This window comes from Lissotriton vulgaris, chromosome 10 (genome assembly GCF_964263255.1).
Source record: "Lissotriton vulgaris chromosome 10, aLisVul1.2, whole genome shotgun sequence".
In the NCBI taxonomy this organism is placed as follows: Eukaryota; Metazoa; Chordata; class Amphibia; order Caudata; family Salamandridae; genus Lissotriton; species Lissotriton vulgaris.
Window position 1 is genome coordinate 949,022,653 of NC_141698.1, and position 16,832 is coordinate 949,039,484.

A 16,832-nucleotide genomic window follows, 5' to 3' on the forward strand; every position below is an offset into this window, starting at 1 on the left:
CTCTGGACAAAGTGGCTGACGAATTAGCACTCGACCTCGCAGCCTACCAACTACAACTAAAGATCCATCAAGCTACACAAATGAAAGGTCATCTCCTTGACCCTATTTTTTCAAACATAACAGAACTAAAAGGGAGGGAACCTATCCCCGTCCCCTGGTCAGATAATTTCTTAATACCATTCTTTTGGCATCCACTCCTCGTGGACCCCCACATGCCATCCTCACGCATCCAAGCTCGGCCCTGGACCAAACTGGTTATAGAGGACTGGACTCGCAAACTAGAATTAACCAAACCCACATATGATCCTGACCCCTCAGTAACAGACATGAAATTTTCCTCATGGACCGAGATGCTCTGGACATAGTTCTACCTAGAAAAACCTTATTTAAACAAAACGGAACAAACAAATCCCCCTTGTTTACTCTTGAACTTTGGAAACTAAAACAACATTGCAAAAGACTAGAAAGAGCATGGAGGAAAGACTTTGCTAGCAAGAAAAGAACCAAATATAGATCTTCCATTACATCTTATAAAGTGGCTCTAAAAACTACACAGGCTGCCTACTACAAAGCAAAAATTCGATCCTCCTCTAACTCCCCAGAGAAACTTTTCGCATCGTCCAAAAACTCCTAAAAATGCCAGACCTACCCCCAGCCCCTGACCCCTCCGGCCATCGATGCGATGAATTAGCAGAATTCTTTTCCACCAAAATTCAAAATATCACAAAACACTCCCCACCCAACAACAACAATTACCAACTTGAGCCACACAAACCAGAACCTGAGAATAATGTCCATTGTTTAGAATCATACGCTCCTCTTAGAATTGATCAAGAGTGGTTCCCCGCTCAAATCCAGCCCTGTTTCACATCTTGAAATCAGCAACACCCACCATCAACCCCCCCATTATTAATCTAATCAATGCCTCCCTAACACAGGGCATTGTCCCCCTGGACTGGAAAAAGGACATGGTAAAGGCACTACTAAAGAAACCCCACTTAGATCCCACTTAGATGGGCACCTACCGTCCCATCTCCTTACTACCTGGAATTAGCAAGGTTGCAGAAAAATGTGTCAATCACCAACTCTCTGCCCATTTCGAGTCCTTTGGACTGCTCCACTATTCTCAGATGGGCTTCCACCCTGGCCAGGGCACCAAAACTGCACTGATAGCTGTGGTGGAGGAGGCGAGAAAGATTCTCGACTCTGGGGGATCCGCAGCCATTATCCTCCTGGACATGAGTGCAGCCTTCGACATGGTGACCCACTGCACTTTGGTACGTCGTCTCAACAAACTAGGAGTGACAGGCACGGCCCTATCCTGGCTGAAAACGTTCCTGTAAAAGAGAACCTTCCAGGTATTTGAAGGTAACACTCGATTCCTTCCAATCCCGCTCCACTGTGGGGTTCCCCAGGGTTCGTCTCTGAGTCCTACACTTTTAATGTGTATATGTCTTCACTAGCTGAATTAGTAGCCCCTTTTGGAATTAATCTAGTCACCTACGCGGACGACATCCAACTAATCGTAACATTGAATCAGGCGGAACAATCCCCGGTGGACCAGTGCTCATGCCTCAAAGAGGTCACTAGCTGGATGAACAGATCCCACCTTAAACTTAACGGCGAAAAAACAGAGCTATTATTCCTGGGAAACGAATCAACCTTTAATCCCAACTCAATGTGGCCTACCTGTATCGGACGTGCTCCTCTGCCAAAAAAAGAGATAAAAAGCCTGGGCATTTGGCTCGACCAGGACCTCGCTTTCAAAACCCAAGCAAGGAAAACCGCTGCTGTCTACTACGGTCTGCTCCGAACCACGCAGAAAATACTGCCCCTCCTACCTTGCCAATCAAGAAAGCTCCTAATTCAGGCGATTATCCTTTCCAGACTGGACTACGGTAATGCCCTCTATTTGGGCCCAAGTCAGTCACTGCTAAGCTGCAGGTAGTCCAGAATGCGGCATCAAGACTTCTCACAGGCACTAGAAACTGGTGCTAGGCTAAGCCTGCCTTGAGATCACTCCACTGGCTCCCGATAACGGAGAGAATTAATTTTAAAGCCCTTTGCATCACACATAAAATCTTTCAGGGTAAGGATCCTTCCATCTTAAAAAATCTATTCAAACCATATGAAGCCAATAGAAAGCAACACGCTGACGATCTCCACCTTGCCGACACCCTAAGAATCAAGAAAGCACGGACAGGGGGCCGCCTCTTCTCCTACAACGCCTCCAGGCTCTGGAACTCCCTCTTTCTCACCATCTGCAGGGAAACCAACCTCTTGTCATTCCACAAACATCTGAAAACCTGGCTGTTCCCATAATTCCATCTGCCCTCTAGTCACCCCCGCAGCACTGGTATGACTCCGGGTAGCCATGCGCTATACAAAAACACCTTTCATTTAATTTCATTTCATAATCCTAGTGCACTGAAATACACAGTAATATTATGGATATGGAATGGCTCCCTAAAACCACAAAATTATGCCATTTATGATTACCTACACAATCCATAACTTATGCCCTCTCCATGTCCTTCTCATGACCGCACTCATAACATCACTGATGACATAACAAATGACATACCAATGACATTACTATTCAATTCAATTGGTCTTTATTTCGATTGTCAAATCATTAAAGGCATCGTACATCAATAAAAATCTAAACATTCATATTATAAACCATCATTCATAATATAAACCATTGTTAACTATAATGTCCCTGTAACCTTTGTTTTTTTCGTGAATTTTGACGTTTTTTAAAATTGTATTTTATAATTCTAACCTGCAACCTTTGAGAGTGGGTGTGTATGTGGCTGTATGGGTCTGTGGGTCGTTGTATCGGTCTGTGAGTGGGTGTGTAAGTGATTTTGTGGGTGTGTGAGTGTCTGTATGAGCCAGTCAGTGGATGTGTGAGTGGCTGGGTCTGTGAGTGGTTGTGTGAGTGGGTTGATGGTGTGTCTTGTAGTAGGTGTCACAGTGAAAGGGCAAGGAGTATCCTTATAATTCATAGATTATACGTTTTCTAGCATCTAGAGTCTTGTTTTATATGCAAAATTGCTCCTCTGCATGTATGGGACTGTACGTGGCTTGCTAATATCTGAAGCTTTGTTGTAACAGACTGCAAAACAGGACTTATAAGCCACATGGGAAGTAAATTAGTCTATACATATAGGCAACTTTGGCTATGACCATTGATAAGGGGTGTTTTGCAGCTTGTTACACCCACAAGTCAGTCAATGATCATGTGAATTTAGTGCTGTTAGAGTTACATTAGTGCCAACAGGTTCTTTTTTTCAAAGTACTTAAAGAAAAATTCATTGCCTGCAATCCCCATTCCTTTCTCCCATTTATCTGCACTCCTATTGGGAAACAAGAGTAGCACTTGCTTCACTTTGTTTGCACAGGTCCCTATTCATTAACTCAATAATTTTGTACAAGTCTTTTAAAAAGTAGTGACTGACCTTTGGTAGTGATGAGTTGTAAAACCTCCCTTATCAGCGACTATCAAGGAAGTATTCAGTCTTAAATTGAGAGAAATGTGACAACCCTGCAAAAGTAAAAAGAAGTGTTTCCTGCAAAAAATTATTGGGTTCCTATTAGACCTGGCATCCTTTGCGTGGTTTTCCCCCTAACCTTTTGCATGCAGACCTCCTTTTTTGTTGACTTCGTTCCTGCTAGTCTTAGGACTCTGCACACTTTACCAATGCTAGCCAGAGTTTAAGTGCTTTGCGCTCTGCTTGAAAATTTGTAAGATTGGCTTATACTTAATTGACATTGTTTATTTACTTGTAAGCCCCTATCTAGGTGGCACAAACTGTGGCCAGGGCGGTAAATTAAATGCTACTAGTGGGCATGCAGCATGGTTTGCACCAACTACTTAGCACTTTAAACATGTCTCAGGCCTTCCAATGCAGCCCGTGTGTGCAGTTGTAAACTGACATTTCTACCTGGCAAAATATACCTAACACGTCGACAATTAAACCAAAGGCTCATGCATCCACTTTGGTGCAATATCACAGGACGAAAAGAATACCAAGGGGACTTTGGTTATCCATCAGACCAATGTTATTCAGGTTTCATCTAAATCCAGTTTTCGTGGATAAATGGTTCTCTATCCTCAAAAAATGCTCTTTGGAATTTATATTATTAATTATTGAGGAACTTTCTAAAACAATCAATGAATTGGACCAAGAAATATTCAATTTGGAAAAAAAGAATGGAGATAACTTTCACAACCAGGAGCTACAGGAAGGAAAGATCTGGAAATACCGTTGGGACACCATTGATTACAAATTAAATGAGGTGTACATTTGGGTGGAAATTTACGCACGGAGGCGGTTCAATGGGAAAAAACAACTACATCTTCGGAAAAGAGTGTGGCAACTGAAAATGACACCGCGATCAACAGACCACCTGTAGCCAAGTCGAGCCTGGTAATTACAAGACCATCCACAGCATTGATTGCGACAGAGGACTCTCAAATCCCAACACCATCTACCACGTCTTTTTTATCACAGGCACCAGATCGAGGGCATCCTCCATTATGAAACGTAACAAGAACAGTAGAGTCCACCACAAAACCAGGAGAGGATAAGGGAGGCAAAACGCTGCTCAGCAGCAAAGACAGAGTCTTATAATCAATATGTCATCACCTGCTTTGTCCCAACAACAAATTAACATACTTAATAAATGTATGTCTTTTGTACCGACCACCACTACTACACTCCTGGAAACTGAGGTTACCCTTTATAAATTCATGAGTAAACTGATGACGACTGATTAACCAGAAACCGGTCCCAGGATGCTTCTTTCCGGTCCAGGAAAGACATAGCTTGGCAGTTCGGGCTGGACTGGCCATGTCTGAACTGGGGTGGCAGAGTGAGTTAAAGAATGATGATGGATTAAAACCCAGATCAGTTGACTGGGGGTGAGTGCGTGCAATGTTCAACACTCTGTCCATCATCCCCTTTGGTTTTGCTTTGTTTGCCCTAAGTTGGCAGGGTATGCTCAGACGTGGGTCCCTTGCTCACTTTGCCACTGGATTCAAGCTAGCCTGGCTGATGACGGCTGATTAGCCAGAAACCGGTCCCAGGATGGTTGTTTCCGGTCTAGGTAAGACATGGCTTGGCAGTTCGGGCTGGACTGTTCCCATGAGACATAGATTCAGACTGATTTGCATAGGGCCATGCCCTAACTGGGGTGGCGGAGTGAGCTAAAGAATGATGATGGATTAAACTCAGATTAATTGACTGGGGGTGAGTGCTTGCAATGTTCAACACTCTGTCCATCATCCCCTTTGGTTTTGAAACATTATTTCACAAATGTTATCATGGCAACTAACGAACAGAATGAAGACACCGTGACTTCATTTAGACCTGCAAGCAAGTATCAAGCACCCGTTTCACATAAAATGTTGGATGATTTCGAGAACATAGTGAAAAATGATTTATCTAAATTGAACTACAAGAAATTGAAAAGCCACAATTTGACAGAAGATGACAAAAGGACAATACGTTCAACAGCTCAATGAAGACGAGGAGATGGATCTTATAAACATAAAACTGAAACTTTATTAGACTACTAACAATCCTCGCAGACCGAAGATTTACATGATTCCTAAAATCCATAAAAATCTAGTTGACCCTCCATTTTGACCGTTAGTATCAGGTTGTGGCTCTATTTTTGATCCACTAGGAAAATATTTGGATCATCATTTGCAAAAATGTGTCCAAAACTGGTGTACATACACCAGGGACACAACAGATTTTCTACATAAACTTCAAACATGACAAACTTTCAGTCAACCACATTGGGCGTGGTGTACTATAGACGTTACAGCTCTATATACTTTGATTGCACACACTGAAGGTCTTGAGGCCATAGAAACTCTTACATTTTGCTTGAATAACAGTTATTTCATGTGGTAAGAGGTTTTTTATGCCCAGTTACCTGGAACATCAATGGGCTTTTCGGGAGCTCAGGCATACTCCAATATTTTTATGGCGAAATTCAAATAGGTCTGATCTTAAATGATGACAACTGGACATCAGGAGTATCACAATATTACAGGTATATAGATGATTTTTTTTTTGATTTAGACTCAATCTGTGAAGGTTCTGGAAGTTCTGATGCAACAACTGAACACCAAACACCCTAGATTTCAATTTACATACACAATCAACCTGCAACGGATCAATTATTTGGATGTTTTGGTGACAAAAGACTCAACCGGCAAAGGTCTACAGACAGCTGTTTACACGAAGCCCACAGACAGGAATAGTACCCTTCATTACACAAGTTTCCATCCGAAGAGTCTTATTACCAATTTACCTTTTTCACAACTCACCTGAATCAAAAGGATATGTTCAGAACCAGACACAGCAATATCTAAAATGATAGAATACAAGCAAAGATTTGTACATAAGCGTTACCCGGAGAACATCTTGCAGACCAGCATTAACAGAATTGCCAAGGAAGAACGGGAGTCAATATTGACAAAGTCCGTTAGAAACACGAGAGACACACCCACATTTGTGTCTAAATATTCCCCTGTCTCCAACCAAATATAAAGGATACTAAACAACAGATGGGAACTTTTACAAAATGAATCTGACTTCAAAAGAATATTTGACGGTAAACCAACATTTGCTTACACTGAAGGGAAAAACCTACAAAAATTGATGACAATGCCATGAAAATGTTCAGTAACCACTAAACACAAGGGTACAGTCAAATGTTTTAATTGCATTCATTGCAACAATATAATAGTGGGAGACATATTGACACATCCCAACTCAGCATTAAGCATTAAGTTACACTTCAGATTGCAACACGACTAATGTTATCTATTGCCTAAAATGTCCTTGCGGGAAAGCCTATGTGGGCAAAACTGAACAGAAATTAAAATTCAGACTTATGGAACACAAGAGCACCATATGCACCCACAACAGAACCTCCAGTGTGGCTGTTCGTTGGCAGCAAGCAAAACCCACAATATCACAGCTAAGATGGCAAATTGTTGAGGTAGTTGAACCTTATTGCGGATATTGACACCAGTAAAAAATGAGTACAGCGTGAAGTATTTTGGATTAGTTTTCTAGGCACATTAGCCCCGTACAGGTTAAATGACAGAGTAGAGATGAGCTGTTTTCTTTGATGCATACTGGTATCCATGTACTGTTATTGTTCCCATGACAGATATGTTCATATGCAGAATTTGTTCATACATGATTATATATCCTGCATGATAACCACTCCTCTCTTCTTTACATTTTCACACTTTGAGAATTAATTTTTGTCACACTAGCACACTTTGGATAGTTAGTGACTATTTAGGGTAACATAATCCTCAGGCATATTTCCCATTGACACAGCATACAACTATTTCTGACAGCAGTGCTTTATGATCCATTGTTTTTACTGGCAATGGATCACTTTATTGTTCCATTCATTAGCGAGTCACTAATTTCATTTTAGTATTCTTTATCCGATTTAGCATTAACTGATAAATAGCACTTTTTGAGTTGGACCACATTTGTGACACTGCTTAGTCACGTACACTAGTCTGCTTTTTACACCTACTTGCAATGTGCCATGCAGACTTTTTTTTTACGTATTCTGCACACAGTCCAGCTGTTTGTCTGTCTTTTATTACTGTTCCCAGAACGTCGCTCTGACGTTTATATCACATGCGTTTGGTGAAGGATTCTATTCAGCTGCCCGTAGATGTTATGTCCCCAATGTTTTCCTTAGATAGTAAGACACTCTTTACTCGTAGGTTTTTGGTCCTTTTCACATGGGGCACACATGTGACGACCATTCATTATGCTGTTCTTTACTCCGCAGTTAAACAGCTACAGTACTTTAAAGCCGCATTCCATTTCCCTGGTTTGTCAGTATTCGATGAGTAGTCCTTTATATTTTCGGCCAGGGACACTATCACCCAGTAATACGACGTGAATCTGAATACACTTGTTCATTTATTTTTTCAGAATTGTGAGGATACTTTTTGAATCAGCATTTCATTCACACTGATAAGGTATGTTTGTACTCCATACCTTGTTTTACACAAAACCGACATATGTATACGGTTTATTAATGGTGTACCTTTTTGATCTAGGATTCAGTCTTCTCTGCTCAACACAGGTACGCTGTTATGAACTAAATTTTAAAGCACTTCGTTTTTCGATTTCGGGAAACTGGCACACTGTGATTTGATAATAACCAGACCGCTTCGGTATGCACAATACACAACTTTATTAATTAAGGGTTTCTATATTCAACATGTTATTTCATTCACTCTCAAGGTTTTTTAAACTTTATTCACACTTTTTTCATTTGTGCGCGTTTTCTTAGAGATCTTCTTCCCTTCTTTTTTCATTTTAAAATCATTTTCATTCTGTAGCAAATGCACGTATGTAATGGTATCAAACAATTTTTTGGGTTAGTGGTTTCTCTTCATTTACATTTGCATACAATTGTATAATACTGAATTTGTTCAATTCCGTATATTCCCCTGAGGAAGGGACCGCAGAGTCCCGAAATGCATCGGGCTTTATATTAATACCACAATACAAGCTCTTTCTGTATACATTATAATTCTTTGTATATATATATATATATATTCACTGAAAAAACCATAGGTTTCACACCAGTTATAGTTAGGAATTAGCATTTAAAAAACCTATTAAATTCACTGAAAAAACCATAGGTTTCACACCAATTATAGTTACCTGGAAATGTTACTGACATAAAACCATTGAAATTCCCACGTTATAGTTAGTTGGACTCACTATAACTTGCGCGCCTGCAATGCACTGCTGATGATGTCACATATTACATCACTCATGACATGGTCAGTGACATCACTCATGACATCACTGATGACACCATCCTTGTGACAGAGTGACAGACCTCCTTTCAGTGTAATGTAACCCTTAAAACACATATTCAAAAATAGAAATTAACATTTTCTTGATGCATTCTTGGCACAAGCCCTTGCATCCCTCATTGATGGCAGCCTTGATGCAGATGACAGCCTTGCAGCTGCTTGGATCTAACGCATCACTCTGACTGCATGACACATCCTCAACTCCAGACTTCACATCGCAAGCCCCGTCGATGGAATCCTCAATGACTATGCCGGCCCTCACATCACAGCCTTGCTGCATCTCTTAACCAATGAACCTCGCAACACTCCGCTAGACAGGATTTAAGATACTCTTTTTAGAGGCCTTACTGGGTCCCCATAGTGGCCTGCACTCCATCGCGGTCTGCCTGGTGTAGCATGATTAGATATCCACACTTAGTACTTTGTTTTTTTTGGCACAATTGTCACTGACATCTTTAAAATTGCATATCTCCGGTTCTACAAATTGAATGTTTGTCATTTTGGTCTTGCTTTAGTTATTAAAAATATTTCTTAGACTGGTGCTGCATCCTTTTTCGTGTGGTGCTTTTCACTTTATTACTTTTTGAATTTCTGCAAAAAATACTTTACACATTGCCTCTTAAATAAGCCTGACCGCTCTGTGCCAAGCTACCAGAGGATTGAGCACAGGTTAATTTAGGATTTTCTTGTGCCTCACCCCGACAAGGATTGTGGTTGCTTCTTGGCCAGGCTTCACACCAGGGTCACCAATACCCCAGTTTCTTACAGGTCCTCTCAGCAGAATTTCAGTGTATTTTAGGTTTTTAGATTATATCATAAATGCATTAAACTGGATTGTTCTCATGAATTTATCCATATGCGTAATGCCTTCAAACAAATTTGAATGTGAACAGTGGTGGCTGGTACTGAACAGAGGTGGCAGGGTAGGGGGTTAAAAAATAGAGAACAGTTATCTTTGTAAGGCTGCAAACTCTCCCCCGTCATCATGTCTTGTCCACTGCTCTTCCGGAGTCAGGAAGCATACAGGCTTCCCTAAATCAATCACGATGCAGCTGTCACCATGACAGCAGCATCAGGATTTGTCAGTGGAAGCCTGTGCATGTACCCCACCCAGCCCAGTGGAGAACATACTAAGATGCTGATTACGATGTCAGTCGGAAAGGCTCCAAAATGCAGTTGGAGTCCCCTAAACCGTGTCAGAACCTATGTTTCTGACTCGATCGTAAACAAATCCGACCAACCATTTAATATGTTCTCGTCGGAAAGCAAACCATTCGCTCATTCTGAATCTGTTCAGACCGGTATTTGGAAACTCTGAGTCGGTCGAAGCCGAATTGTACAGCTCTACGGACGGCTTTTCTGACTGACGTATTACAATGTCAGTTTCTGACAGCCTTTCCGACTCAGTCTGACGAACACGAAAAGACTCTCGGAACTGACTTTAGGGGCCCCTAGCAGGCCCCCCTTCATCCTACGGCCTCCAGTTGGGGGACGAGCGTGTACACAAGTGACCCCCTGTTAAACCATGCACAGTGTAGCAGGTACTATGGGTTACCCGACACAGGGTGCCACGTTTTCAGCTACTACCCCTTTTTTCAATGGAAGCCTGTGTTGTCAGTCGTAAAGTTAGGCTCCCATTAAAGTCAATGGGAGACTTTCTAAATGGTGGTCGGAAGCACCAACAAGGAGCCAGTTGGTTTCAGTTTTTGACCAGCATCAGAATGAGGCACTAAGTGCGCATGTCTGTTTGGCCAGCCAAACACGGCTGGCCAAACAGCCATGCACACTTAAGTGCACATATTTATTTAGTTATCATTTTATTTTTCCTTCTTTGCACTGCTAAAAAGCAGTGGGGCGACGCTCCTCTGCCTTAGTGGATGAGCTGCTACTGAATGTGAAATGTATACCAATCCATGATCTGGAAAAGAAGATGTGTCATATCATTTGCATTTTGAAATGTCTTTATGATGGGGTAGTGTGATATCAAAATATAGTGCTTCTATGAAGCTCCTAGATTTTCCATAAAATATATTTGTTGAAAATATGTTGGTATCAGTTTTGCCTTCAAATATGATAGTGAAAATGTGAATTATTATTTTTTGTCTTTAGGATTTTAGATGTGCCTTTGCAGCTGGTGCAAATGTGAATATTTTTCTTTATTACAGACATATGGGAAAGGAGCAAGGCGAAAAAATAGATTTAAAGGTTCTGATGGGAGCACATCTTCTGACACTACATCCAACAGTTTTGTACGCCAGGTAAGGATTTTCAATTTTGTCTGCCATTCATATTGTGTAATATTTTATGACTGTATTAGCTGTAACTTAACAAGTAACATCTGTCACCGCTGAAAATCAGAATCGTCGGTTATTTAAATCAGCTCATCAGCAAAAGCCTTCTTTTGTATCAATATTTTGCTTTTCCCTAGAACACTTGAATAGTTTTGGAGCAGTTTGTTCTTAAAGGCAATATTTATTAAACATGGTATTGTTTATGTGTGACAAGTGTTAAACAGCTGAATGCTTGTTTTGATCAATTAGAATTGCTGTATTCTTTTGCAAATATTTTATTACATTCCTTTGTGGTTATTTGATTGCTTTAATTCAAACAGTCAGTTTAAAGTTCATTACATTTACTTTTTATATTTTTCTAGTGCTGATAGTGGTTTACTATGTGTTTTATATGGAGAATCGTTGTGAATATATCGGATTATACACAGTTTTTATTTACTTTCTTGGGCGCCAAAGCTTAGAAGAAATAAACAGAATTGCTCAATATTGAGTTGGTATTCTACCACTCAAATGTACCAAAATACACCGCAGGCCTTGTATAATCAGATTAGATTGCTCCATTATGATATCAGTTTGTTGAGCATGACAAAGTGACATTACACCTGGTTTAGTCTATTATTTTTCAGGTTTATTGTAAATGTGGCAAGGATTTCTGATGGTTCATATTCATAGACATTGATAATGGAAATTCTTTGTACATTTCAATTAATTTCAGTTTAAACCGCAGAAATGAACACCTATGTTTTTTGCAATAGTTCATTTTAATGATTGAAAGAATGTGCCATATATAGATGTGTTGTGTATTGTCAGCTATTGAAGACGGACAGTTGAATTGTTCAGATACAGAGCTGGGAGGTTTGTTCTCCTAGTTTGACTCATTTATAACACTGTAACTTTCCTGACTCAAACATTGTGCACCGACTGTTTTAGCTTAATTTTGAATTATCTTTTTTTATCAATCATGTGCTCATTGGCAAAATTATTGACTTTTACTAATTATTTAATTTGATTTTGAAATTATTATGTGAATGCCAAATATTAACTAGCCATTTTTTAACCTTTTGCATCTACCAGGGGCATTGGTCTCGATGCAGGGTTTTAACAAACAAGGCCTTAGGACTCTTTTCAGTTCCATTGTGCAAGCAGGCTAACATTTACCTTTATGCAATTCAAATGGCTTTTTGCCCCTCGCAGAGATTAGGAAAGTGATTTAACAGTAGTAGTTGATCTAGAGTGAAATGTAAATTCTGAAAGAGTTTAGAAGAAAAAGGCTAAGACAACAAAACTGTGATTTGTGATGATCTAATGTGGATTTTTGTGATAGATTAATTCCCCGTAAGAGGGAGGCTTGATGCCGTATAAAAGCTGATCATGCTTTGCTCGACACATAAACCTATCTTGATAATGAAAACATGAATGTGCCCTTTGCACACGTCTAGAAAAATGACACTGAAACTGATAAAAGATGATGTACCAGCACAGTAAAAGTATGTTTGATTGGGTAGAAACAGTAGGATTAATCAAATAGTGAAGATGTTTTCAGGAACTGATTGCCTTATATTCATAGCAAAGATATCTTGAAAAACTAATGATGAAACTTAGGATTTCAATTGATTTCTCTGCAGAGTGACATAACAAACTCGACATTGGTGCAATTCAAATATGCAAAGAGTTACATGCCTGAAACTTTCAGTATATGTGCCTAACATTATAAAGACCATTTATGCATACAAACGATTTTATTTGAATGATTTTTAGAAATTGTTTGCATGTTGCTACTTTTTGAAGTTTTAGTAGTGGGCCGCAATTGAAGTTGAACATTTCAGTGTAATAATTACTGACAACTTTATAAAATGCATATATATGATATGTATGATGTATTTTGTTATGCTTCAACTTGATTGGAAGTTTTATTGTACTAGCAAAGAAATTTTAAGTTTAAAATACATTTGAGATGTCTTCTCTCTTTAGGCTGCATTATTTCATAGCCTTGTGCAATGGACTTTGAAACATTTTCTCAAATGCTGCTTTATGTGTTGTTGTTGTTCTTGTTCATGCGACATTCTAAGCAGCAAGAGACTTTCCTACACCCCTTTGTGTACGAATGATGGGAACTCAACCTTTAAGCTATATCCATGGAGAGCAACAAAGTAAATAAGCTCTTTGTCGACTAACCTGTGAATATGGAATTGACAGTTGTTTCTCATGATATGCATGGGTGTAGGAAGCTGGCTATCTATATAGTATATAAAAAGAAGTACACTGTGCAGAGAGTCCAATGAGTCCCCTATTGGGCCTCTGAAAGCGCAGGCTCTCACCCAACAAGGTCAGAACCATGGCTGGTGGTGGCAGGCTGGCTATGACTAGCCAGATACCACACCAGTGCTTGGTAGGTTGGAAGGGTCTTCTGTGTGCGTTATTAATAAATCTAGCACTGGCATCAGTGAAGATTTATTAAGTCAAGATGTTTGGTACCAAACATGTTAGGGTACAGTGAAGCCATCATGGAGTAAGGAAACTCGTAATGACAAGTATCCAGCCAATGTACTCTCTATGGCTTCCCTGTGCACTTACAATATCCACGAATAGACTTGATAATATAGGGTCGTATCTGCCCATGCTGATATGTCCACACATGGGATATACTGCACGCTGCCTTAGATATTTATGGCCTGCAGTAGGGGTGACTTACCATTACTTCATGCAATGTATGGGTGCATGGCGAAGAGGGCTGTGTGCAATGTTGACTCTTCAGTTTTCTATGCACCAGGACACGAAGCCTGCAATGGCAGCTTGCATATTCTTGGGGAGGGATCTTTAGGGTGGCACAATTTGTGCAGCAACCCCGTGGACCCTCTTCAGTCCCAATGCCCTAGGTACCAGGGCTACCATTTAATAGGAACTAGTGACTTTGAGGGGGGGCTGAAGTTGTGCCAATCGTCATACAGTCTTGAGCAAAAAGATCTGGCATTGGGAACCTGCTTAGCAGGGACGCAATCTGCTTACAGTTTGAAATATCATCAGGCATCAAGCAAAAGGTGAGGGCTAACCAGTGGACCGTCTTCAGTCCCAATGCCCTAGGTACCAGGTCCACCATATACTAGGGAACTAGGGACCTTTGAGGGGTGGCTGAAGTTGTGCAATCATGGTACAGTTTTGGGGAAAGAGATCTGGCACTGGGAACCTTCTTAGCAGGGACCCAATTCACTTACAGTTTGAAAAATCATCAGGCATCAACCAAAAAGTGAGGGCTAACCATTTAAAGAAGAGGCACTTTCCTACAATGGGAAATATGCTGTAGTATCAATTAGTACCTGGAGAACGAAAGAATTATCACATGACGATGAGACCATTGAGGACCAACCATTGATGTCATAATGACAAATATGAAATATATAAAGATGATTTTATTAGAAGGAGGAGGCTAAGCTTAAGCTCATGCTTAGGTGACCTCCTCTTTTCACTTTTTCTTGCTTCCTGTCTGCCTGCCTGACTTTCTCTTTGATGTCCCTAGCATTTTTGTCCTTGCTGATGAACTTGCCTGTTGGATGATTTGGAGCAGTTTGGTGATAAACCAGACTTGAACGTTCCTGATTTATGCTCCATTCCCATGGACCATTTCCCTTTTGGACTTTAACTTGATCCCTTTACCCGTGCTTGAGAGCACATTAGTGAACCAACCTCCTGCTTTTGTTGGTGCTAGTAATGATTAATTCTAAACCATCCTCTTTCTGGATTCTTTTATTTAGGGATAGATTTACATGACTACATGTGTGTTTTTATATTTCAAGCTACTATATTTATGGCTTAGCTTCTCAAAATGTTACTTGTGTGTACTGATTATGGATCTTTAATACAATAACCAAAGTATCTAAATTTGTCTGGGTTTTATTTGTCTAATGTTCTTTTTGCAGTAAACTGTGCTGATTTTAAATTTATATCAGCCACAGTCCTTGAATATTTTCAGAACATCAGTTTTTTTTACTCTTGTTCTCTATAGGCACAGCAGAGCTCTTGATATACATGATTCTTGTCAGACTACACCTCTTTAGGAGGTTGGGTCTACCAGTTGCAAACTTTGAGGTTTTGAGAACAATCTAGTTTAACCTGATCACCAGATTGTGAGTTGGCTACCAATTAATGGTCCTCAGTGGGTGGCCCACAGTTGGACATCCTGATTTTTCTCCCATCACTATGATGAAGAAGGGTCCACGGGAGGCCCATCACCTCTGAGGGTGGAATATGGTATATACAAAATATCATAGGTATGGGCCCAGAGCTAGATTGAAGTGAGTAAATCGTGTTTCAGCTGCAAAAGCATGCAATTTTGCATCAGATGACAGAAACAAAGGAATGGATTTTTCTTTACATTTGCCGTATCACCCCAAACTGATAGTTGGAACAATGAGCTTAGTAGTTTGTAGGAGGAAGGAAAGGGAATTATTTCAAAAAGTACATCCTGTGAGATGATAGCTGCAGTGCATATGTCAATGTGCCGCCTACCCTGAAATTCCATGAGAAACCTTAAGATTCATTTGGATCACTCTGTGTGGCAAGATGATTGGAACTTTGCTTTTGAATAAAATCTCTAGTTTTCCTTCCTGGAGTGCTTCTTCTTGAAATTAGCTGCCTTCACTCTCAGGGAACAATTGGCGACCATCCATGCTCAGACAACTCAAGGTAATGAACAGTTTTAACTTTTCACCAGTGTTCACTTATTTATTCTTTTCCAGACTTGGATATTTCACTGGTACTAAAAAGTCTTCAATGACTTTAGTTTAATCCTTAGACTGAAAGCTTTTGGATTTCCTTCTCCCTCTTTCTCTTACTAGGAGGCTTTTCATGGTGGTGATTATTTTAGTGAGCAGGTTGGGAGATTCTACAGCCATTTAATGTCCTGACCCATGTATGCAATCAGTCTGAAAAGCAGTGGCACTACATCTCTCCACTGTTTTTGTTCTGTATGTGAGACTAAAATTCCACAGCAGTAAGGAGGCGAGTCTAGTCGTCACACTCTAAATCAGGCACCAAGTCTTTTGATCTTTTCTGAATGTCTGTACACTTCATCATAAATATTGGTGTATTCACATGGATGATACCTGTAAGCCAGCCAGACTTGGTGCAACCTTATCGTGGGTGAGATGTGAAAGTTGGTTCTTGTTGTAAAGCCCATATTACCTACCATTAACATTTCTTGTTGCAGTCCTACATTCTCCCTCTTCAGACTTCTCTCAAAGTATTTAATGCTTGAGGAGCTACTAGAATTAATTACAAAAGTATGTATAGGGATAATCGTAGCATCCTCTTGAGGATATTTTTTTCTATATGAAAGAGAGTTTCACTGCATGGTTTTTGTATTACATTGTCTTACCTCATTGGTAAAAGCCTGGGAGAAGGACCCAGTTTAATTAAGATACAGGAGCTGTATATTTCTTCTTTGTCACTTTTGTTCCTGTTGATCTTTTGTTTTGTAGTTTTTCAATGTATTTGCCATTCAGATCTATCACTGCTTCTGCTGATTTTGCTTCAATTCTCCTAGAATGTCAATTCTTTTAATGCCTTTCCTTTCCTCACACCTTCAAACCAATTTAATTATATCAAGCTTTCATCTTGATTCGCTTTTGCTTCACTTGCATCATTTTAATCTT

The 16,832-nt window shown here is 40.1% G+C and overlaps 1 protein-coding gene across 2 annotated transcripts in view; it reads left to right on the top strand.

Moving 5' to 3' along the window:
* CACNB2 (calcium voltage-gated channel auxiliary subunit beta 2) overlaps positions 1-16,832 on the top strand; it is a 1,003,604-nt gene that overhangs the window by 42,240 nt on the left and 944,532 nt on the right. For both annotated transcript variants that reach the window (XM_086941951.1, XM_086941954.1), the window contains exon 2: positions 11,059-11,151. In XM_086941951.1, the coding sequence (XP_086798077.1) occupies positions 11,059-11,151 (93 nt within the window). The remainder of the gene's footprint in view (positions 1-11,058; positions 11,152-16,832) is intronic.